Here is a 24,679-nt window from a genome sequence, read left to right on the forward strand (position 1 = left end):
AATTTTTCCTGTGTTATCTGCCAGAAGTTTTATATTTTTGTTTTGTTTCACATTTAGGACTATGATTCATTTTGAGTTAATTATTGTAAAGAGTGTAAGCTCTTTGCATGGATTCCTTTTTTTTTTTTTTTTGGCATGTGGGTGTCCAGTTCTTCCAGCACCACTTGTTGAAAACACTGCCTTTTCTCCACTGTATTCCCTTTATTCCTTTGTCAAAGATCAGTTGACTATATGCATGTGGGTCAATTTTTGGACTCTCAGTTCTAGTCTATTGACCTATTTGTCTATTCTTTCATCAATACCGTTATTTTCTGATTACTGTAGCTTTATAGTAAATCCCTACCAGGCAGCGTCAGCCTTCCAACTTTATTATTCTTCTTCAATATTGTTTTGGCTCTTCTGGGTCTTTTACCGCTCCATAAAAACTTTGGAATTAGTTTGTCAATATTCACAAATTAGCTTGCTGGGAATTTGTTTGCAATTATATTAAATCTATGGGTCAAATTGAGAAGAACTAATATCTTGACAATATCGAGTCTTCCTATCCATAAGCATGGAATTTCTCTCCATTTATTTAATTCTTCTTTGGTTTCTTTCATCAGAGTTTTGTTTTCTTCAAATATATCATGTACATATTTTGTTAGATTTGTACATATTTCTTTTTTAGGTGTAAATGTAATAAAATTGTGTTTTTAATTGCCATTCCACTTGAACATTGCTAATCTATAGAAAAGAAATTGACTTTGTATATTAGCCTTTAGTCACTTAGTTCTTGGAGTTGTTTTTTATTCTTTCAGATTTTCTGCATAGATAATTATGTCATTTGTGAGTGCAGACAATTTTATTTCTTCATTCTCAATCTGTATACATTTTGTTTCCTTTTATTGTCTTATTGCATGCGTTGACCAGGATTTTTGGTATGATGTTAAAAAGCAGTGGTGAGAGGGGACTTCCTTGTCTCATAGCTAATCTTCATGAGAAAGCTTCCATTTTCTCACCATTGAATATGATGTTACTTGTAGGTTTTGGTAGATATTCTTTTCAAATCTAGGGAATCTTTGTAGTAAATCCATATCAGGCAATGTCAGTCTTCCAACTTTATTCTTCTTCTTCAATATTGTGTTGGCTCTTGCGGATCTTTTACCTCCGCATAAAACGTATGGTTCCCTTCTATTCCTAGTTTACTGAGAGTTTTTTAAAATCATGAATAGGTGTTGAATTTTGTCAGTTTTTTTCTGCATCTATTTGTATGATGATGTAATGTTTTTTAAGCCTGCAGATGTGATAGATTGGATTAGCTGATTTTTAAATGTTGAGCCAGGCTTGCATACTGGGATAAATCCTACTTGGTCATATTGTATAATTCTTTTTATACATAGCTGGATTCAGTTCGTTAATATTTTGTTGAGGATTTTTGCATCAATGTTCATAAGAGATATTGTTCTCCAGTTTTCTTATAATGCCTTTGTCTCTTTTTGTCTTTGTATTTGGGTAATGCTAGCCTTGTAGAATGAGTTAAGAGGAGTCCCTGTGCTTGTATCTTCTGAAAGCAAATTGTAGAGAATTGGTATATTTTCTTCCTTAAATGTTTGGTAGTACTCACCAGCAAACCCAACTAGGCATGGTGCTTTCTGTTTTAAAAGATCATTGATTACTGATTCAATTTATTAATAGATATAGGCCTATTCATATTTTAATTCTTCTTCTGTGAGTTTTAGCAGATTCTGTCTTTTAAGAAACTCATTGATCTAGGTTATCAAATACGTGGGCATAGAGTTGCTTATGATAGTATTCCTTGACTATCCTTTTAATGTCCCTATCTTCTTTTTCATCCCTGGTATTAGCAGTTTTTGTCCTCTCTTTTTTTTTTCTTAATTAGCCTGGCTAAACACTTAGCAAAATTATTGATATTTTTAAAGACTGGCTTTTGGTTTTATTCCAGTTTTATTTTGATTTGTTATTTTCATTTTCATTGATTTCTGCTCAAATTTTAATTATTTGTTTTCCTCTGCTGAGTTTGAATGTAATTTGCTCTTTTCCTAATTTTCTAGGGTGGAAGCCTAGATCATTGATTTGGAACCTTTCTTCTTTTCTAATGTATGCATTCCATGCTGTAAATTCCTCTTGAGCACTACTTTCACCGCATTTCACAAATTTTAACAAGTTGTGTTTTCATTTATATTTAGTTAAATGTATTTTTAATTTCTTTCAAAATTTCTTCTTCGATCCATATGTGATTTAGGATCATGTTGTTTCATTTTCCCCATTTCACTTTTTCTTCCTGTCTCACTAGATTTTCATATCAAGTGCACATTGTTTATTATTCCATTTTATCATTGCTATTAGCTTATCTTTATACCACTCACGTTTTTTAGTGGTTACTCTATAGCTTACAATATACACTTTAATTAATTTGAATATAACTTAAATGATATGATATCCTTTCATGGGTAGCACATAACCTTCAAATAGTATACTACTACTTGCTGCCTTACATTTGTATGCTATTATTGTCATATATTTTACATTTACATTAAGCAATGAACACAAAGTACATTGCTATCATTTTTGCATCAGACAATTATCTTGTAGTGTGCTAAACATTTTCAAAATAAATTTTATGCTAATCTTCAGTTTTATCATTTCCAGGGTTGTGTGTGTGTGTGTGTGTGTGTTTACATATCCAACTTTCTGTCTGCTATAATATTTCTTTTGCATAGAGACCTGTCATTAAAACTTCTTCTCATTTAGGTCTGCTGGAAATGTATTTATTCAGTTTTCGTTTGTCTGTAGATGAATTTATTTCCCCTTTGTTTTCAAAAATGTTTTTTTTTCTACATACAGAACTATTAGGTGATAGATTTCTTCTTCCTGCCTCAGGGTTTGAAAAATGTAACTCTATTGTCCTCTGGCCAGCATAGTTTCTAACAAGAAGTCAGCTTTGATTTGAATCTTTGTTCTTCTAGATATGATGTGTCTTTTTTTCTCAGCCTGCATTCAGAGTATCCACTTTATTTTTTGATTTTTGGCAGTTTGACTGTTATGTATCTAGGTGTTGGTTTATTTGTTTTTAGTTTTAATTTTTGAGCTTCTTGAAGTTGTGCTTCAATTTCTTTACTCATTTTTCTCAGCCATTATCTCTTTAAATATTAAAAAAAAATTTTTCTAGGACTTTTCAGTTGCTTCCATGTTAGATTGTTTGATGTCACAAAGTCCTCACCTGCTCTCTTCTCTTTCTATTTTTGTTGTTTTTTTCTCTTTGTGCCTCTGTTTTGCCAATTTTTATTAATGCATCTTTAGACTCATTGGTTGTTTCTCAGCTCTGTTGAGTCTCTTATAAGCATTCTTCATTTCTGTTACTGTGTTCTTCATGTATAGCATTTTCATTTGATTCTTTTGAATAGTGTTTAATTATTTGCTGAAATTCCTCCTGCCTTTATGCAGAGTGTTTGTCTTTTCCACTAGATCCTTCAATTTATTAATGAGAGTTATTTTAAACCTCTGTGTATAGTTCCTTTTTAAAAGTCTGTGTCTGATTCTGTTTCTGTCCATTGCTTTTTCCAGTAACAGTGTTTTGTTTTGTTTTTCCATTTCTCAGATATTTATTTTGGTTGAAACTGCAACATTGTGTGTGTAGGACAGTAGACTCTGAGACAGATAGTATAATGTTTTGCAATGGGCATGTCTTTTCTGTTTATTCTGTAGTGCTGTGTGTGTGGGGTGTGGGCATCAACGCAGTCATGAGTTAAGCAGGGTTTGAGTTTTGTTGCGTGGTTATCCTCAGTGAGTGCACCAACAAATCTAAATTTTTGTAACAAATTTTACCTAGGGTGGGATATTCAATTATCGAGAGATTTTCCAACATTGCTGTTCCACTCTCAGTTTTAAGCTCTGCCTATGAGACTACGTATCAGAGAGTATGTTCTTCCACGCGCTGCCTCTCTCCCCATAATACACTTCTGTTATTTGTTCTTTGATTTTTACTAGCCTGGTGATGGAAGGTGAGGGTTTATTCTCCATTTTTCTTATTCTATCTGAATCTTAGAAACAACTTTTGTCCTTGTGCGATAGAGTTAAGGCTTTCTCGGTGATCTTGTCTCACCTTCAGCCTTAGGAGACAGCTCATGCTCTGAACCTAGAATGGTTTTCTGCTCCACAGAAACTCCAGGGCTAGCAACTTTTTTCAGTTTTCTTCCCTCAGCAATGAGTCTTCATCTTTCTCTAGGAAAGAACAGAGTTTTATGCTCTTTCTCCAGTGGCTCAGTGTTTTGTTCACCAAGGAAGGCAGACTTGGTAGGAGGGAGGGTGTTTTCTGCCTCCTATAGTAGATGTTGCTGTCTTTCCCTAGACCTGCACGATGAAGGAAGCTTTTTCTAGTTTTCCACCCTCCTCCAAACATTCTTGTTAAGACTGTTTAAAGTCTGAGGAGAAAATCTTGAGTATAAGTATGAACTCCTTTTCTATTTGTGGTTCCTCCCTCTCTATACTCATAGTACTCCTCACTTAGCCTTTAGCGTTTTAGCAAAGCAGTTCCTCCTGGTTTGTATGTTGGCCTCACTTTTCTCCCATGCTCTGGCCTAGATAAGGCAGAGCTCATTTCCTGTGTCTCTTTGGAGGTATCTATCATTCCTGAGTTTTCATGCTTGTAGGTTTCCCTGCAACTTTAGCTCTCTAATGAGTTCAGAAATAGTTATGATTTTGTAGATTATCTGGCTTCTTCCTATTTAGAATGGAAGCAATGTTCTTTCTAGCTTTCTATAATCCATATAGACTCTAGACTAGAAGAAACTCAGTTATTTTTAAGGTCTGTTTTAACAGATAAAGCATAAGTGGGTAAATGTGTGCTAATTTTCAGCTAAATTCTTACAGCCATAGAATTTTTCCAGTATGACTCAAAGAAAATGTACTATCAACCATTTCAATTCTATGTGGGTATTTAGAAACTGGGGAGAAGGATGAGAAAAGTATTTACTTTTTCTCTTTATTGCCTGGAATATCACAGAACCTTTGTCAAAGTCATCCAGTGCTATAATATCAGAAGCTATGATAGTCTGATGGAATGAAGTAGTGATGTTACAGTGGGTAAGTATAGAAGATTTAGTAACTAAGTAAAGGATATCAGGGAAATAGATGAGTTGGCACGTGGATGATAGAATTCATCAACACGCGGGGGAGTAGTTAAGCAAAAGCATGAGTGAGTTTTGAGATGGTGATAGTTGTACAATGAGTGGACAGGTAGATGGTGGTGCTGAGGAATTCCCAGGCATTTGACTGGGTAGCTGAATGATTAATGTATTAATATTTCACTTAAAAGGTGCTTGAGGGCCAGGCACAGTGGCTCACACCTGTAATCCCAGCACTTTGGGAGACCTAGGCAGGTGGATTGCTGAGCTTAGGAGTTCAAAACAAGCCTGGGAAACATGGCAAAACACCATCTGTATGAAAAATACAAAAATTGGCTGGATTTGGTGGTGCATGCCTGTAGTTCTAGCTACTTGGGAGGCTGAGGTGGGAGAATCACCTGAGCCTGGGAGATTGAGGCTGTGGTGAGCTGTGATCACACCACTGTACTCCAGCCTGGGCGACAGAGTGAGACTCTGTCTAAAAAAAAAAAAAAAAAAACTCATTTAAACAAACCCAGTAAAAAAAGGGGGGGGGTGCTTGAGGCATAAATAATATGTCAAAATGGTAACATGACTCTGTTCTTTCAAAATTGCATCAAACCTCTTCCTAGGTATTAAAAATTTAAAGAGATATATAAAGTTAACCATTCCATGTTAAGGATTGTATTAGGCTGTTCTCGCATTGCTACAAAGAAACACCTGAGAGAGGGTAATTTATAGAGAAAATAGGTTTAATTGGCTCATGGTTCTGCAGGCTGTACAAGCATGGCACCAGCATCTAGTCAGCTTCCGGGGAATCTCCAGGGAGCTTTTACTCATGGTAGAAGGCAAAGTGGGAGAAGGCACATCGCATGGAAAAAGGAGAAGCAAGAGAGAGCGATTGCGGGTGGGGAGGTGCCCCACAGTTTTTTTTTTTTTTTTGGAGAGACGGAGTCTCGCTCTGTCGCCCAGGCTAGAGTGCAGTGGCGCGATCTCAGCTCACTGCAACCTCCGCCTCCCGGGTTCAAGCAATTCTCCGGCCTCAGCCTCCCGAGTAGCTGGGATTACAGGTGCACGCTGCCACGCCCAGCTAATTCCTTTTGTATTTTAGCAGAGACAGGGTTTAGCAGAGACAGGTTTAGCAGAGACAGACTGTTGCCCAGTCTGGTCCCGAACTCCTGAGGTCAGGCAATCTGCCCGCCTCGGCCTGGTCTCCCAAAGTGCTAGGATTACAGGTGTGAGCCACCGCGCCCGGCCCCCACACTTTTATTTTATTTTATTTATATTTATTTATTTTTTTGAGACGGAGTCTCTCTCTGTTGCCCAGGCTGGAGTGCAGTGGCGCGATCTCAGCTCACTGCAAGCTCCACCTCCCGTGTTCACGCCATTTTCCTGCCTCAGCCTCTGAGTAGCTGAGACTACAGGCGCCCGCCACCACGCCCGGCTAATTTTTTGTATTTTTAGTAGAGACGAGGTTTCACTGTGTTATCCAGGATGGTCTGGATCTCCTGACCTCGTGTTCCGCCGCCTCGGCCTCCCCAAAGTACTGGGATTATAGGCGTGAGCCACCATGCCCGGCCCGCCCCCACACTTTTAAATGACCAGATCCTGTGTGAACTCAGAGAGAGACCTCACTTAACACCAAGGGGGATGACTCAAGCCATTGATGAGGGATCCGCTCGCATGATCCAAACGCCTCCCACAAGGCCTCACCTCCAAAATTAGGGATGACAAGTCAACATGAGAATTGGCCGGGACATGCATTCAAACTATATCAAGGATTTTGGGTAAACTTTTGCTTTCTTTTTTTTCACCCTGTAGATCGTAAGACTTTCTTTATGTAGGTCTTATTGATAGTCTTAGCTCTTAATTAAAATCTTAAAATAATGCGATGCTGTTAGTATTGGAACTTAACACCATGAAAATATACTTAGTTTTCTATCCACACTTGCAATGGTCAGGGAAACTCTTTGCACAAAACTCTGGGGGTTGAAGCACGATTCTCTTATCTATAGACAGAGGTAAGGGCATCCTAGTGCCAAATATAAAAATTGGCTTGGTTCACCAGGTATGGATGGAGATCCATAACTGCTCATTGGAATAGGGGCTTTGAGGGCTAAAACTCAAGTTCAAGCTACAGGAGAACATCTTAAATCGCAAAAAGCTGGCTTCTGTGACTTTTTAGAGTGACCTAAGGCTTCAGTGGAGTTTTTGAGGGGAGAGGGATGGAGGAGCACAGCTTTCCATAGGGACAGGAAGGGCCGCATGGAGGCTCTGCTCTGGAGAACTGGGAGTGGTGACAATTAGCACTCTAATGCATGAAGCTCCTGAGGGAACTCTCTCAGCCCTTCTGTGCAAAGTCAGCCACTAACACACTTCTGTAGGTCTGCGGATCAGCCAATTTGAGGGCGTCTATGAACTTCCTCCCAGTAGTTTTTCTCTCAATCTAAACTAGTCTCAGGTGATTTCTGAGCCCCTGAGTCCGAGGAGTCTGGGATCCTTAAACTCCACCATCCATCATTTTGTTGGAGGAGAGCATTCTTTACAAAACAACTTAAACGTTTACTGAAATAGGTAAGTCCACTTTTTCAGGCTCTGATGAATATTTTAGACCTCTTAATAGAAATTTCAACAGAGGGTGAGTGTCAAGAGAAGTTTATAGAGAGGTAGAAGTCATTCTTATGTGCAATTTTAGGAAGTTTGGATCAGAAATATGAACCACGAATGATGAAATCGTCTCACCCTAAGTATTGAAACAAATGTAATAAAATAATTTTGTTTTCCAGAAGCTGGAGAACTAACTACATTTTCATTTTATGGGTTTCTCAATTTCAATCTTTATTACTAGTAGAAAAGAAGAGAGAGTGAAAACAGAGGTTGGGGAAGAAAATAATTATTAATTTTTAAATAGAGATACCATGGATGAATTCTACATTATTTTTGGGAAAGACACTTAGAGGAGAAACTCATAGCTATAAAACTTTTACTTAGATGTTGATTGATATTCATGAACATGTGGCAGGAATATATTACCTTTCCAAATATGTATATTATATTTCCAGATAAATTGTCAATTGTTTTAATGTCTTTTCTCTCAATTATTTCCCTAAGAGTATTTTGATTTTAATTTTCCTTTCTATGATGGAAATTTTAAATGTAAGATGATGAAATAAATTGATAGACGTCTACAGCTCTCAGAATATGAACTGGTACTACAGTTGATGCTCCTGACTCAGGCTTCGTTAATCTAGAGTGTGTTGTAGAGTTGAGACTGTTGATAGTCACTGTTGAGACTATCCAGACTAAGGAAATTATGTGCAAAAGAATACCCTAGACTTAGATATAGAAGAGAGGAGATATAAAGAAGATGAGCATTTACAGAATGAAACCATGATAAAACATATCGGCAAAGGCGAATTTTAGGATTGCACCATATTTGAGACACTGGGTCTAATAATTGGACTCAGATTATATGAAAAGTCAACCAAATCAAGACAGGAAATAGACAACAAGGTCTCAAAGAAGAAAGACTAATTGTCTTCTCAGGATATCTAAAACTATCTTTGAGATCTCACCCACCCAGTGGCACTTGGGTTCTGGGTGTCCAAATGTTAGGATGATGGAAATACTTCTGCCCATGATGGATGCATTCAGCGTATACAACCAAGTGATCAACTGCAGGTCAGATGCACCTTCCTCTAAATGAAATGAACATTTCTAATGACAGCCCAAGTCTGTAAAGGAAGGTGTCTGGTTTATTTAGAGCAGCATGAAAGAAAAACATATGTTTTTTTGTGGGACTTAACCTTCATGTGCTCTATTGAATACAGAGTATTCAGAGCTCTATTTGCCTCAGCTAAGATTGTAGAGGACTCCAATAAGAAGGGCAAATAGGATTAAAACTCGGTGGAGTATTAGAATCATGGTGTACTCACTTTCTGGAGAGAAAGTTTTTGGCTTTTTAGTCCTTAGCTTTAGGGAATTATCACTATAATGAATAAGAGAATATTGGTAATATGCCCCGAAGCCTCAGTATGCCTCAGAATAAATTTACAAGGCTCTTACAAGGTTTTATTTAACCATGCACTCTTTGAATTGATGTAAATATTGGAAAGGATTATATTCAGAAATATATTTTTGGAATGTGAGACATTGAGGAATGCTTTTCTGGCGTGCATACCTCCTGAGTCTTTCCAAGTCAACACTTCCCTCTTCCTAATATGGGGGAAAAGGGAGAAGTTAATGTTTTAAGCCAGCCAGTCAATAGAGGTAGAAAATTATGTTAGATACTTTAAAATGTATAATACACTGACTGGGGTAGGATAGCAAATCATGGAACTCAATGTTGCGAATGGAAAATATACCTAGGTGTCAAGCCCTGGACATTTGATTCCTTGCAAGAATAAATTGAATATATTTCAGTCTTGGTCCACAGAGTAGCAATGGAATTTAAATGCAATTAAAAATAATAAAACAAAAATGTGAACAGCAGCACGTGAAGACATTTCCAGAGCCCCACAAATTATGATCCTGTCTGCGTGGCACCAACACAGTGATAAGTTCTGTCAATGCCTGATTGATCTTTAACTATGGGTCTGGCTTCTCATCTTTTACTTGGTGAACAGTGGCTCGTGGTTCCTCCAACGTCTTCTCATTTCATTAAAGCAGCAATAGGGGGAGGATGTGGCAAAAGGCTGAAAAGGAACTTTAGGTGAGAAGTCATTGTTGCTTGGGGCTGTACCCTTTCTTCTCAGCATTCTGCAGAGCTGTAGGGAGCTGGGCATGGATGGCACCACCATCTCAGAGATCAACTCTTCAGGGTTAAAGAAAATTCTAACAGACTAGTTGGCGGAATGATTGCATAATTTCAAAATACCAGATGTTTACAACAAATATTAACATATATCACTGCCTAAGAATTTACTATGAGTAAGATGTTTAACTTCACTTAAGATCTTGCCTTTCCCTGTGTTCCTTTTAAGAAGGGGAGAGGAAAAGGCAATTTTAGAACAGGGGCCACATCTGCTGGAAGGCAGGCCTGAATATAGAGAGCTACAGAGACTTGCATGGAGCTTTTTGGCTCATAGATAAGGGGTTAGAATATAAATTCAGAGAAAGGAAGGCAGGAACATCTATATAGCCCAATTTTATCTACCCCATCCAGATAAAGGCTAGTCCAGCTTTGAACATCTACTAACATGGTTCTGTGAATTTTTCACTCTTCATCTTCTTCAGGTGACATATATTTTCAGTCAAAGATATTATAAGATGGTAGTCGATTGAAACAATAAGAAAAAGAGTAATGGGTGAATTTACCGAGATAGGATAGGTTGAAAAAGAACATTTAATTTGTTGCAATTTAGATTTAATTTTTATAATAAAGAAAATAGATTCCATGGAATCAATGAATTGATTTGCTTTATACTAAAGAAAGATATTGACTGATTGAAACTTAACTGTTAAATTAGGGTTTTTTTGTTACGTAAAATGAACTGTGTGAGGAATCTAAACACATTTTTTTTTGGTCTTTCTTTGTCGTTGATAGAAGAACATTTCAGTCCTGATATTTGCTGTAACTAATAATTACTGGATAAACAGAGAAGGCACATGGAGGATCTTTTACCTGGGTCCAACAAAAGTAATTTTGTTTTATTAATTTGTTTGACAAATAAAAATTGTATATATTTATGGCATAGATTTTTAAAAATCTCGTTACAAAAATAATATGTATGTGATGTGATGCGTATATTAATTAGCTTAACTTAGCCATTCCAATAAAGGTAATATTTATCTAGAAAATTTTGAGCTTTGCTATTCATACCTCTTCTCTGATTTTTTTCCTGTAATTTTCAGGTTATTTACATCTAAAACTCCAGCTTTTACTATTATGTGATGTAAAGGATCAGTGTAAGCTGTTATACCAGTTGATAATGTTTAGGTAGTTTATATTATAAAAGTTTCATTTAGCATTATTGCATTTTTAAACATTTCACAAAAAAGGACAATGTGCAACATAAATGTAATACATTTCAGGCATTAGAGACAGGGCTTTAAAAAAGATAATCATTCACAGAATATTTCAATAGCACCTGTCTTACTATATCACACATTGTTTTCTATTTCTTATGGTCACAGTGATTATCCTACATTCACCCCAATTCATAAAACACAGGAAATAGGAATTCCTTTTTTCACTGTGATCCTGTTTATGGAGGTGAATCACAGGGTATGCCATTTTTCAGTACTGTGTTCTGAGCAGGCAGCATGAATTGGTTATTTTCAACAGTCAAAAGAGAGCTCAGAACACATATAGAAAAAATTGATTTGATGTTTGTTGAGTATGAAGATGATATAACTCTAAGAATGTAAAATAGAATTTTATTGCTTACTAAAGCAACATTAGATGCCTGGCAAAAAGGTAATGTTGTTGGTGTTGGACAAGTCCTGTGAAGAGCACAAAAGTCACACTTGTACACCACAAAGAGCTAAATAGGACTATTAGCTGTGTTCATTGTCCAATACTGGTTTTGTAACTTGGCTGCATGCTTGTATTAAGAGGTTTTGGTAGTTGTGTTTGTACAGACAAATTGAATAAATATTCTCACATTTTTTCCTTAGTTAGTTGACTTCAATGAATGTCACTGGTGTAGTGAAAGTATAGATTCCACAGATTAGAGCAGTAAAGATCAAGCTCTGGCTTCCTATAGGAGTGGTTGGATATGAAGCATGTTACCTGACACCTAGTCCATTCACCTTGATATAAGAATAGAAAGCCAGTTATATTTAGCTGAAAGGTGAGCCCAGAATAATATGGAGATGGTTTTAACTGAAGGTGCATTAAAATCATCTGGCTCATACATATTTCCTCCTTCAACTGGCTTTCCAAATGCAGATGATATTTACACTTTCTTTGTCTAACATCAGTCCATAAACATTCGAAACAAGATATATTTTTTGAATATTAATTATTTTGAAACCCACAATAGCCATGGAAAAACATAGCATACTTGATGGGTTAATAAAAATTAGCTAACATATCAGTGAAAGATATTTAAGTATTAGCAGCCTATTTTAACAAAAGACTGCTGGAAAACACAAGGCATGATAATAAATGCTATAGTTAATAAAATAAAGTTAGTCATAGAAGAAGAGCAGATTATGGATTGGATGAAAAGTATTCTGCCCAGGATAAACTTAAATCTTTACGCACTTAGACATTATAGATCTTTTTGTGCTTAAAAAGGACATAAAAATTTGTATTTTATATAATTAACTTGGAGGTAGAGTGTAGGATTTTTGGAGTGAATGGAAGTTACATTAGAGAAATTTACAAGTAAGGTCTGGCAACTCTAGCAGATGGGAATAAAGAGGGAAAAGGTAAGTGTGGCTGAGAGTAAGGAGGAGATGGGGGAGATATATAATAAAGGAAGAGAATGTATTCTGTGGCATACAGAAGAAGAGGGAAAAATAAAAGATGATTCATTGAGAGAGTAGGAGAAATCTAATTCTGCTGATAGTAAAAAAGAACTCAGGAGGGAATTTCATTTGTGGATAGAGGAGTACAGGCATCGGTGAGATATTTAGGAAACATTCATTCAGCTTTTCTGGAATACACTTGGAGCTTTGAAGAGAAATCTAGAAGGTAAATGTAAAATTGAGAGTGAGCCATATAGAGTTGATAGTAATTATTATAGCTAGAAATAAAAAGACTTCCAAGAAAAACTGTAGAAATTGAGTACAAGTTCTGAGCACAGAACTTTAGCAAATGCTCATAGAGCAGAGCAGGCGAAGGAGGAAGTTTAAGAATGGTGACAAGGCAAATTCGATTGGAGGAAAATCAGGACCGAAGTCCACGACAGAGTTGAGAGTTTGAAGGAACAAATAGGTAACATTGTTAAAAGCTAAGTAAAGAATGCAAATAGAATAAAAAAATCTCTGGAACTGATGATGGCAGGTTATCAGTAACCTTTAAGTTTTCAAATTCTATAGATTAGCGAGGGTAGAAATGTTTACAGTCTCAGGAATAAATATTAGGAAATAAATCCAGACAATGGATTCCAATCATTAGAGATGTGAAATGAAGGGGTATTTAGAATGCTATATACACAGTAAAGCTTCCTAAATTGAGATGCCTGTATATTTTCTTTTATAATGAGGGAGAAGGAGTTGCTCAGGAACAAGAGGAACCTGAGGATAGTAGAGAGGGAGAGTAAATGAAGAAAGAATATTCTGAAAGAGAGCATGAAGTCAAGACTAAGGATCATCGGTAAACAATGGACACCTGCCTGTTTCGGCACTTCTGTAGCTTTAGTCCTTCAATTCCTTTAATTTCATCAAGGACCCTTCAGCTGGCCAATATCAGGCACATTTCACACATGAAGAAAATGAGGCTTAGAGAAGCTAAGTATCTTGCTCCAAGTCTCAGGAAGCAGAACAAACACATGTGTATCTAAAACAGGAGCTGTTAGACTCTGAAGTTCACACTTTCTCTGAGATGAGACACTGTCACTCATTTGTAATGTGACAAGGACTTAGTGGAGAGACATGTTGGGTGGCTGAGAGGAGCACAGTGAGTCATGGGCTTGCAGGGTCTCCAGTGCGGCAGAGGAGCAAATGATACGGTGAAGATCACTGTGTCTTTTCCCTCATGATAGGTCAGCTCTCCGTGAAAATTAAGGGTAATATTCACCCTAAACATCCATCATCTAACAACGATGACACTTTATAGGTGTTTGCCAAGTTAATGGAAAAATGTCTAATTCAGATGCAAATCTGGAATCTAGTCAACAATAGTTGACAGGTTTTCTTTTAGTGAAATGTTTTTGAGGTTTTAGAATTTGAATTTGAATGTCTCTTTGAGGAAATGAAATGTATTCTCAGCCTCATTATGATTTTAGAAAAGCACCCTGAGGGGTGCTGGTGGGAGCATCAGGACAGAGCAGTAAAGGAGGAAATGTTGGAGAAGGAAGGTCTTGAGAAGGACATTAGGGAAAGTTTAGAAAAAATGGTTGTGAACTATGAAAGGGATGAGTATTTCTGGAACTGCATGTTTTGCTTAATCCTTTATCACACAAGAGAGTTGAAGTATTGACAGTCTTTCCCTTGCGGGTAAGAGACCCTAGTCTGTCTGGACCTGTTTCTGCCCTTAATGCCTCCTGCCTCATTTGCTTCCTACTTTCCCTTATTGTGAACACTGCAATAAAAAGAACGCTTATGAAGAGACAGACTTGGAATAAGAAGGAATTGGTTCTATTTTTTTTTACAATGTAATTTGTTTTTATTTATGTTCAAAATTGATGCTATAACATTAGTTTTACTGACAAAGCACTTGCTGAGCAAAAGTAAGAAGGGAATCTCCATTCCAATGTACATTCAAGTGAATTCATATCTCCTTTTCTGTCTTGGGCAATGAAGAAGGGTACTTAGACATCTGCTTTCTCTTCCTCCCTCGTATCTAAAAAGCCTAAGCATTCATATCCATGTTTGTTTTCTTTGGCAGCCATAGCAACAGCAGCAAGTTGAAAAGAGCAAAAAAAAAAAAAAAAAAAAAAAAAAAAGAGACCGAAGTACAATTACAATCCCATCCCACAAAAAGGTCAAGGGCTACCTGAAAGACCGGTGGGCCCCAGGATCCTCAAAGCATCCAAGCCATCCCTATACTCTCAGGTATGTTACAGATTGTCTCCAATTTTATTTGTATCTGAATTTGTGGAGAGGATGGAGGGAAAATCGTGTTTGTTGGCTTACCTGTCCCAACACAGAGATCATGTTACTACTAAAATCCATGATTCTAGAGTTGTACTACCAGTAACAGTTCAAAAAGTACTTTCCCCATATGTTATTGATAGTAATTATTATAGCTAGAAATAAAAAGACTTCCAAGAAAAACTGATGTTAAATGAACATCAGTTCAAAGAAACTTTGATGTTAAATATACTCGTGAGTTATGTAATAATGTCCTCTTGTATATATAATGTTTATCAATAAACCAACATCATGAATCTGCCTAATAAAATAAGGTTTAAACGTAGGTTTCCAGTTCCAGATTTTTCCTCCAGGCCTTGCTTCTTCCAAATCTTTCCTTTTGTAGTAGATTTACACATTTCATCAAGATGAGTCTAGTTGACATGTTTAAGGTAATTTGTTAACTTTCCAACCATATTCTTCTTCATTGCTTATCATTTTACCGCTGGTTGTCATTTGCAATTTTCTCCTTGCCCTGGAATCTGAAGTAAGTTGATAAAGATGTAGAATTCCTAATGTTGCAATGCATTATTTCCAGGATTTAACTGGCTTCCCTGATATCAAATTGTGTCTTGTAAAGGCCGTAGTTTGTCTCTCTGATGCAAAGTAAATGTAATTCATGTTGGGTCAAGACTGTCATTTTGGCCAATAAATGATCTAAAGTACCTGCCTAGGGCTGGCTGGCATGTACAGAATGCATTCAAACAAGTTATTCTTATAGTTCTTCAACAGCTTCTGTTTTTTTCTGACTCCCTTCACAGATTAATAATCCCTGAATATTTTGATGGGAACAGATAACCAGACTTGGGTGAGTGAATTTATTCTCCTCGGCCTGTCCAGTGACTGGGACACTCAGGTCTCCCTGTTTGTCCTGTTCTTGGTCATGTATGTGGTGACCGTGCTGGGGAACTGTCTCATTGTCCTTCTGATCAGACTGGACAGCCGACTCCACACTCCCATGTATTTCTTTCTCACCAACCTCTCCCTTGTCGATGTCTCCTATGCCACAAGTGTAGTCCCTCAGCTGCTGGCACATTTTCTTGCAGAACATAAAGCCATCTCATTCCAGAGCTGTGCAGCCCAGTTATTTTTCTCCCTGGCCTTGGGTGGGATTGAGTTTGTTCTCCTGGCGGTGATGGCCTATGACCGCTATGTGGCTGTGTGTGACGCCCTGCGATACTCAGCCATCATGCATGGAGGGCTGTGTGCTAGGTTGGCCATCACATCCTGGGTCAGTGGCTTCATCAACTCTCTTGTGCAGACTGCTATCACCTTTCAGCTGCCCATGTGCACTAACAAGTTTATTGATCATATATCCTGTGAACTCCTAGCTGTGGTCAGGCTGGCTTGTGTGGACACCTCCTCCAATGAGGTCACCATCATGGTGTCTAGCATTGTTCTTCTGATGACACCCTTCTGCCTGGTTCTTTTGTCCTACATCCAGATCATCTCCACCATCCTAAAGATCCAGTCCAGAGAAGGAAGAAGGAAAGCCTTCCACACGTGTGCCTCTCACCTCACGGTGGTTGCCCTGTGCTATGGTGTGGCCATTTTCACTTACATCCAGCCCCACTCCAGTCCCTCTGTCCTTCAGGAGAAGTTGTTCTCTGTCTTTTATGCCATTTTGACACCAATGCTGAACCCCATGATTTACAGCCTAAGGAATAAAGAGGTGAAGGGGGCCTGGCAGAAACTATTATGGAAATTCTCTGGGTTAACATCAAAGCTGGCAACTTGACTCATGAGTGTGACTTAGAGAAAACAGCTTTGCCTCAGTGTTCTCCACCCAGCTGAGATCTGACAGGTGTAAACTACATTGCCCTGGCAACCAGGAAGGAGATGACGTAGCATGTACTGTGGATGTTATGGAGGAGGGTGAGTGGTTCAGTTGGATGGGGTGTGGGACGTGGGGTTATATTTATGAACAGTGGAGTTAGATACTGCTGTTATAAAACTTCCCACACTTCTTCCACCTCCACTCTTACAGCCTGACAATCGTTGAAAAAAAATTACTACTTACTGTTTTGATTTGTCACATCGTTTGTAATGATAGACCTACTCATGGATCTTACCTTGGACCACTGGTACTTACACATCCACATTTTATAAAAGATTATGGGGCTTCCATTGAAAACAAAATGCATTTTTACATTTGAAGACTCACTTTAAATAATTTGTAGTGTATGTCATCACATGCAGTAATTGCGTGAGTCAACATTCTGAGAAAAGTGTTATTGTCAAGGCTGACTAAAATGTTTTTGTGCAGGACCTACAAAAGGTGAACATAATGTCTTCTCCTGAGTGCTGGAGCTAATTCAGTGAAAAAATATCAACTCAAGGTCTTGTTTCACCTCGATAGGGTGACAGTCAATGGTTGTTTGTACTGAAGACTATTATTGACCAAGAAAAGTTAAGCTTCAGGTGCTTCTTGACAGTATTCAAACAGTTTGAGAAGGATTTTACTGCATATATAGGTATATCGTTGAAAATATTAAAAATGATCAATCTCTGAAAAATCTGTAAGCTCTTTCTCAGAATCTTTGGAAACACACAAAAAAGCACACAAATTATGAGATACTGTGAAAAATATCAAAGACATAGTTAATTTAAGGAAAAACTCTTCAGCCAAAGTCAATGAAGGGTAAGATAATTTAATATGAAGTTTGGAACATCAAGGAAGGTCAGTCAACTATGCAAATGTTACCCTCAAGTCTTCACATTGAGAACTTCTCTTGCCACCTCCATCTTCCTCACCTTCACACACACAACAGAGCCATAGGTGAATTTTTGTAAATCTTGTAACCTGGGCTTGTCTGAGAATGGACTTCCCTTTGAAAAGGAGCTTAACTGATGTAAAAGGAGAAGACATAATTGAAAAAGGGGAAAGAAAAGAAAGAATATGATCATAGCTGCTCTTCCTACTCCCTTGAAGGAGTCAAAGTCTTTTCTTCCTTTTGTGTCTTCTTTAAGTCAGTTGATTTGGAGTTCTTACATTTGTCAACACATCATCATAGAATCTAAGAGTTCTTACAGTGTTGAAGGCATATAACCCAAAGCCCATTTGACATCTGAATTTTATATTAATAGTAATGCAATCTTAAATTTTGCAAGATAGGCAGGCATCCTAAAAGATGACAATGCTGGCAAATTAAATTTTTATTTCAAGTATTATCAGTGGAGTATCTATTCTGTGTCAGTGTCAATAAATGGTTGTTGCACACAATAGTCAATATGATACCATCCTGACAAGGATAATCTCGCATAGTAGGGAGGACAGATGATGAAACATTGATAATGCATTGTGGTAAGTGTTACAGTGAAGGGGAGCCCACTGGAAATGATTGCAGAAGGGTTCCTGTAAAAGGACCCTTGGATTGAGACCAGAAATGTAAGAACAAGTTATCCAGAAGACAAGAAACCCAAACAAGAAACAACCTGTACAAAGTTGTAGAGATGTGAGCAAGCATGAAAGTCCAAAAAATGTTGGAAGTTCAATTTCAGGGCAGAGAAGAGTGAGAGAGTAGTGAGGACGAAGCAGGCGGGTTAGACACGGTCAGATCCTGGAAGGCGTCGAATGTTTAAGTATCTTTTAACTTTATTCTAATAGAAAACAATAGTCCGTGAAAAATTTTTAGAAGGAGTATAGATTGAAAACAATTACATTTTAAAAGTGTCACTCTGGCAAATGAGATAGTGGAAGAAAAGATTAGAGGCAAGATCACCAGCCTGTCTGCTGGGTCTGCTTCAGTAATACTCTTGAGACATTAGAGACATCTGAATTAAGTTAGATGCAATTGGAAGGAGACAAGTAAAGTGGTGTCATTTAAAAGTGATGTCAGCTAAAACACTTCATCTCCCAGATGGGAAATGCCATCTGAATATCATTCCTCTTCTAAAATGTGAGGATGCTGTCTGAACATTCTGTAAATTGTGTAGTAAACTGGAAAATTCACCATCGTGAACATGCCCTATATGAAATGGTATGGGAAAGAGATAAGAAGAAAGTAATCAAAAATACAAATATACACATAATACATCAAGGAGGAAAATACGTGAAGATGCTATATCTTCATTTCTGCCAGCGGTCATGTGGTCACGGTGTTCGTGACATTTCTCCATCAACCATCACACAATCCTTTGCCTTCAAACAACTCCTAAGCATGTTGGGTTTCCTCCTGGAAGGGTTATCCAAGTCTTGATATCTCAGAAAGCAGAAATGCTGAGAGTGGGCATTAGGTATGTAGAAATAGACTACTATAGTCTCATATTCTGTATTAGGTTTCTTTAGAGAGACGAGACTAATAGGATAGATGAATATATGAAAAGGAGTTTATTAAGGAGTATTGACTCACACGATCAAAAGGTAAAGTCCCACAATAGGCCTTCTGTAAGCTGAGTAGCACGGAAGCCAGTTGGAGTTCCAAAACCTCAAAAGTAGGGAAGCCAACAGTGCAGCCCTCAGTCTGTGGCCAAAGGCCCGAGAGCCCCTGGTCAACCACTGGTGTAGGTCCAAGAGTCCAAAAGCTGAAGAAATTGGAGTGGAGTCTGATGTTTAAGGTCAGGAAGCATCCAGCACAGGAGAAAGATAGAGGCCAGAAGACTCAGGCAATCTAGTCCTTCCATGTTCCTCTGCCTGCTTTTATCCTAGCCATGCTGGCAGCTGATTAGATGGTGCCTACCCAGATTGAGGGTGGGCCTGCCTCTCCTAGTCCACTGACTCAAATGTTAATCTCCTTTGGCAACACCTCCATAGACACACCCAGGAACAATACTTTGTAACCTTCAATCCAATCAAGTTGATGGTCAATATTAACCATCATATATTCCATCTATTAAATTTTAATTTTTATCTTTTTTATTTGATAGAGTTTTTAATTTCAAGGCTGCACTTTCTCGCTAACTTTAATCTTCATAAATTAAATTAGTTGGATCACCTTAAGACTACACACACTTCTAATTCATAGCTGCTTGTGAAGGACATTCCCAATAGAAGGCATGAACATTGTCTTGATACAGGAATACAAAATAAGATGCTATTCCAAACTTTATTGTTTATTTAGCCATTAAATAGAAAAAATTTAAAAAGACACTGAAAAGTATTTGAAAATAAAATATTTTTCATTAGTTAATAACCATAAAAACACCACTGAAGGTTTTCCTTAAAAATCTAATACATATAAAAATTACAGTTTGTTCAAATAAGAATCTAAATAAGACCTATATATTCCAATTGTCTACTATGCCTCTGAGAATTCTTTTACTCTATCAATTAATAAATTTATAGTAATTTAGTAATCTATAAATTCTACTTTTTAACTGTTGGAATTATTTTTTAAATAAAACTGTATCATTTGTTCCTGTTGGATTTCTCATACAGTCTAGATTTTTTGATGACATCCCTATAGTGTAATTTTACATGTTATTTTATTTCTGTATCTCCTGTTTAATCCAGAGGTTTCATCAGGTTTATTTTTTTTTATGACAATGGTATTTCATAGATGGTCACGTACTTCTAGCAAGAAGCACACAATGTTTGTAGCAAGAAACACAATGTTCCTTTTTTTCTGGGGATTATTACAACTATTATATTGCATAGGTCAGGAGTTTTCAAAAGTGCCAAATATCTATTGACATTTTGGGCTGAATAATTATTTGTTATGGGGGCTATTTTGTGCATGGTCAACATTCCTAACATCTACCTACTAGATGGCCCTAGTACTCCCTCCCAACTAGGCAATGCCAATATTGCCCCTCATAGAGAAGTACTGACCTAGCTCTATAAATTTTTTAGGGGTTTCAAGGTGGTGAGAGTCTATCATCCTTTTCTCTTTATTATCTAAAATACGTTTATAGAGAGAAACTTCCACCTCATCACTCTTTCATCCTCCTGAGGTATAGTTGGTATGAGAAAAGCAGAATAAATTTTTTAATTTTTCCCCTTTCTTTGCCACTTTTTAATACAACAAATGAGGTGAGGTTTTTTCATTATAGTTATGAACTCACTGATGTGCAATTTATTCGATGTGTCTTAATCTACAGCAGTTATTGTCTTTATTGATGTTCAAACTGTCCCATATTTGGTGAACGTGAGCCTATTTTAGTTTCTTCTTCCTGTTGTAAAAGTAGGAATTCCACAAGTTCCACCTTATCTTACAAAGTCCCACAAACTTTGTGACTCAAAACATTACAAAATTATTATCTTAACATTACAAAGGTCAGAGTCTGATACGGGTTCTACTACGGCAAAATCAAGCTGTTGACAGAGCTGCGTTTCTCCCTGGGGACTCTGGGGAAGATTCCATTTCTTGCTTTCTGCTTTCTGAGGTGACTTCCACTCCTTGGTTCCTGGCTCCTCCTTCCACAAGGCCAACAGCACAGCAAACCTTTCTGTGACTCTGATCCTCCACTCCATTCTGTCCTCCATATGATGACAGAGAAATGATCCTCTGTCATCACATATCTTTCTTCTGACCCTGATCCTCTTGCCTTGTTCTTTACAAGAAACTTGTGATTACACTGGGGCCACCCAGACGGTCCAGGACAATACCCTCATTTAAAAATCCTTCATTTAAATGCATCTGCAAGGCCCTTTTGTCATGTACAATAGCATATTCACAGGATATTCCATATTCACACAGGAACCTTAGTGTGCTACTATTTGCTACCCCTCATTTTTGTACTTTTATTTTCAAAGATTTTACATTAACATAAGCTATGAATACAAATAATTGCTATGCTGTTTCAGCTTTTGCTGTGCAGAAGCTCTTTAGTTTAATTAGGTCAATTATCCTGTAGTCCGTTAAATATTTAAAAGTGAATTTTTTTTTGACTTTGTTATTCTTTTTTTTTATTATTATACTTTAAGTTTTAGGGTACATGTGCACAATGTGCAGGTTAGTTACATATGTATACATGTGCCATGCTGGTGTGCTGCACCCATTAACTCATCATTTAGCATTAGGTATATCTCCTAATGCTATCCCTCCCCCCTCCCCCCACCCCACAACAGGCCCCAGAGTGTGATGTTCTCCTTCCTGTGTCCATGTGATCTCACTGTTCAATTCCCATCTATGAGTGAGAACATGTGGTGTTTGGTTTTTTTGTCCTTGCGATAGTTTACTGAGAATGATGATTTCCAATTTCATCCATGTCCCTACAAAGGACGTGAACTCATCATTTTTTATGACTGCATAGTATTCCATGGTGTATATGTGTCACATTTTCTTAATCCAGTCTATCATTGTTGGACATTTGGGTTGGTTCCAAGTCTTTGCTACTGTGAATAGTGCCTCAATAAACATATATGTGCATGTGTCTTTATAGCAGCATGATTTATAGTCCTTTGGGTATATACCCAGTAATGGGATGGCTGGGTCAAATGGTATTTCTAGTTCTAGATCCCTGAGGAATCGCCACACTGACTTCCACAAAGGTTGAACTAGTTTACAGTCCCACCAACAGTGTAAAAGTGTTCCTATTTCTCCACATCCTCTCCAGCACCTGTTGTTTCCTGACTTTTTAATGATCGCCATTCTAACTGGTGTGAGATGGTATCTCATTGTGGTTTTGATTTGCATTTCTCTGACGGCCAGTGATGGTGAGCATTTTTTCATGTGTCTTTTGGCCGCATAAATGTCTTCTTTTGAGAAGTGTCTGTTCATATCCTTTGCCCACTTTTGATGGGGTTGTTTGTTTTTTTCTTGTAAATTTGTTTGAGTTCATTGTAGATTCTGGATATTAGCCCTTTGTCAGATGAGTAGGTTGCGAAAATTTTCTCCCATTTTGTAGGTTGCCTGTTCACTCTGATGGTAGTTTCTTTTGCTGTGCAGAAGCTCTTTAGTTTAATTAGATCCCATTTGCCAATTTTGGCTTTTGTTGCCATTGCTTTTGGTGTTTTAGACATGAAGTCCTTGCCCATGCCTATGTCCTGAATGGTAATGCCTAGGTTTTCTTCTAGGGTTTTTATGGTTTAAAAGTGAATTTTATGTTAACCTTAAATCTTACCATTTCCAGGATGACCTACCATCCTTTCTTTTCTTTTGTTTCTTTTCTTTTCTTTTCTTTTCTTTTTGTTTCTTTTCTTTTCTTGCATAGATCCAATTTTCTGTCTGGTATTCTATTCCTGAAGAATTTCTATTAACACTTCTTCTGGTCTAAGTCTGCTGGAAATATATTCAGGTTTTTTCTGAAAAACAATTTATTTTTCTCTAATTTTCAAAAACATATTTTCTCTGCATATAAAATTCTTAGTTGATAGTTTCCCCCATCTCACAGTTCTAAAGATGTAACACCATTTTCTTCTGGCTAGCATAGTTTCCGACAAGATATCTGCATTGATTTGGGTTTTTGTTTTTCTGTGTATGATGTCTCTTTTTTTTCCCTCGGGCTGTCTTCAAGGTTTTCACTTTTTTTTTTTTAGCTTTTTGACAGTTTGAATACCATGAATGTAGACTTTTCTTTGCTTATTTTCAGTTATGCTATTTGGCTGAGCTTCTTGGATTTGGGCTCCAATTTCTTTTATTATTTTTCTCAGCCATTATCTCTTCAAATACTTCTCCTTTTCCTCTGTTTTGATTTCTCTTCTGGAATCTTCAAATTTTATGTATGTTAGATTGTTTGATATTGTACCACAGTCCTTGGATACTCTCTTCTATTTTATCATTATTATTATTTTCTCTTTGTACTTCAGTCTTGCTAATCTCTATTGATTTGTCTTTATCTTCACTGATTGTTTCTTGGCTCTCTTGAACCCCCTCATCAGCATTCTTCATCTGTTATTATGTTCTTCATGTCTAGCATTTCCATTTGATTCTTCCATCCAGTTTTCAATTTACAGTTCAAACTCCTCATATATTTACAGAGGCTGACTATCTTTTCCACAGGATCTGTTTACTTATTAATGAGAGTTACTTTAAGCCCCTGTGTGATAGTTCCTATATTCAGGCCATATTTGGTTCTGGTTATGTTAATTTCTTTGCTCAGTGACATCTTTTTCCAGCTATTTCCTCTGATCTTTAATTTTGGTTAGATCCAAACATTGTGCGTGTGGGATAATAGACTCTGAGAAAAAATAGTAGTATGACTTGAAATGGGCATGCCTCTTTTGCTTGTCCTGCAGTATTTTTTCTTTTTCAACTTTTATTTTAGAATCAGGAAGTACATGTGAAAGTTTGTTGCAAAGGTATATTGCATGATGCTGAGGTTTAGGGTATGACTGAACCCATCACTCAGATAGTGAGCATAGTACCCAACAGCTATTTTTTTTTAGCCCTTTCCCTCCTCTCTTTCTCCCCTTTATACTGGTCCCCACTGTATATTGTTCTCTTTTTTATGTCCATGTGTACACAATGTTTAGCTGCCACTTATAAATGAGAACATGGGTATTCTGTTTCTATGCTAGTTTGCTTAAGGTAATGGCCTTCAGCTCTATCCATGTTGCCACATGGGACATGATTTTATTTTTCTTTATGGCTGCATAGTATTCCATGGTATATATGTATCATGTTTTCTTTATCCAATTTATCACTGATGGACACCTAGGTTGATTCCAAGACTTTGCTATTGTGAATAGCACTGTGATGAACATACAGGTGCGTGGGTCCTTTTAGTAGAATGGTTTACTTTCCTTCGGGTATATACCCAGTAATAGGATTGTTAGGTTGGATGGTAGTTCAACTCTCAGTTGTTTGAGAAATCTCCAAATTGCTCTCCATGGTGGCTGGACTAGTTTACCCTTCCACAGACAGTGTATAAATGTCCACTTTTCTCCATTGCCTTGCCAACATCTGTTTTTTTAAATTTAATTTAATTTTTATTTTTTAGCTATTCTGGCT

The 24,679-nt window shown here is 37.2% G+C and overlaps 1 protein-coding gene across 1 annotated transcript; it reads left to right on the plus strand.

The window, feature by feature from the left end:
* The first annotated feature begins 10,478 nt into the window (after window positions 1-10,478).
* LOC101134598 (olfactory receptor 2F1) lies at window positions 10,479-20,018 on the plus strand. Its single transcript, XM_055347561.1, has 3 exons — window positions 10,479-10,740; window positions 14,602-14,768; window positions 15,608-20,018. The coding sequence occupies exon 3, from the start codon at window positions 15,631-15,633 to the stop codon at window positions 16,582-16,584; it is 954 nt and encodes a 317-aa protein (XP_055203536.1). The 5' UTR covers window positions 10,479-10,740; window positions 14,602-14,768; window positions 15,608-15,630; the 3' UTR covers window positions 16,585-20,018.
* Window positions 20,019-24,679: the final 4,661 nt, after the last annotated feature.

This window comes from Gorilla gorilla, chromosome 6 (assembly GCF_029281585.2).
Source record: "Gorilla gorilla gorilla isolate KB3781 chromosome 6, NHGRI_mGorGor1-v2.1_pri, whole genome shotgun sequence".
NCBI classification, from domain to species: Eukaryota; Metazoa; Chordata; class Mammalia; order Primates; family Hominidae; genus Gorilla; species Gorilla gorilla.

Coding starts and splice junctions, on each gene's coding strand:
- LOC101134598 (XM_055347561.1), top strand. CDS start 15,631: ATGGGAACAGATAACCAGACTTGGGTGAGTGAATTTATTCTCCTCGGC.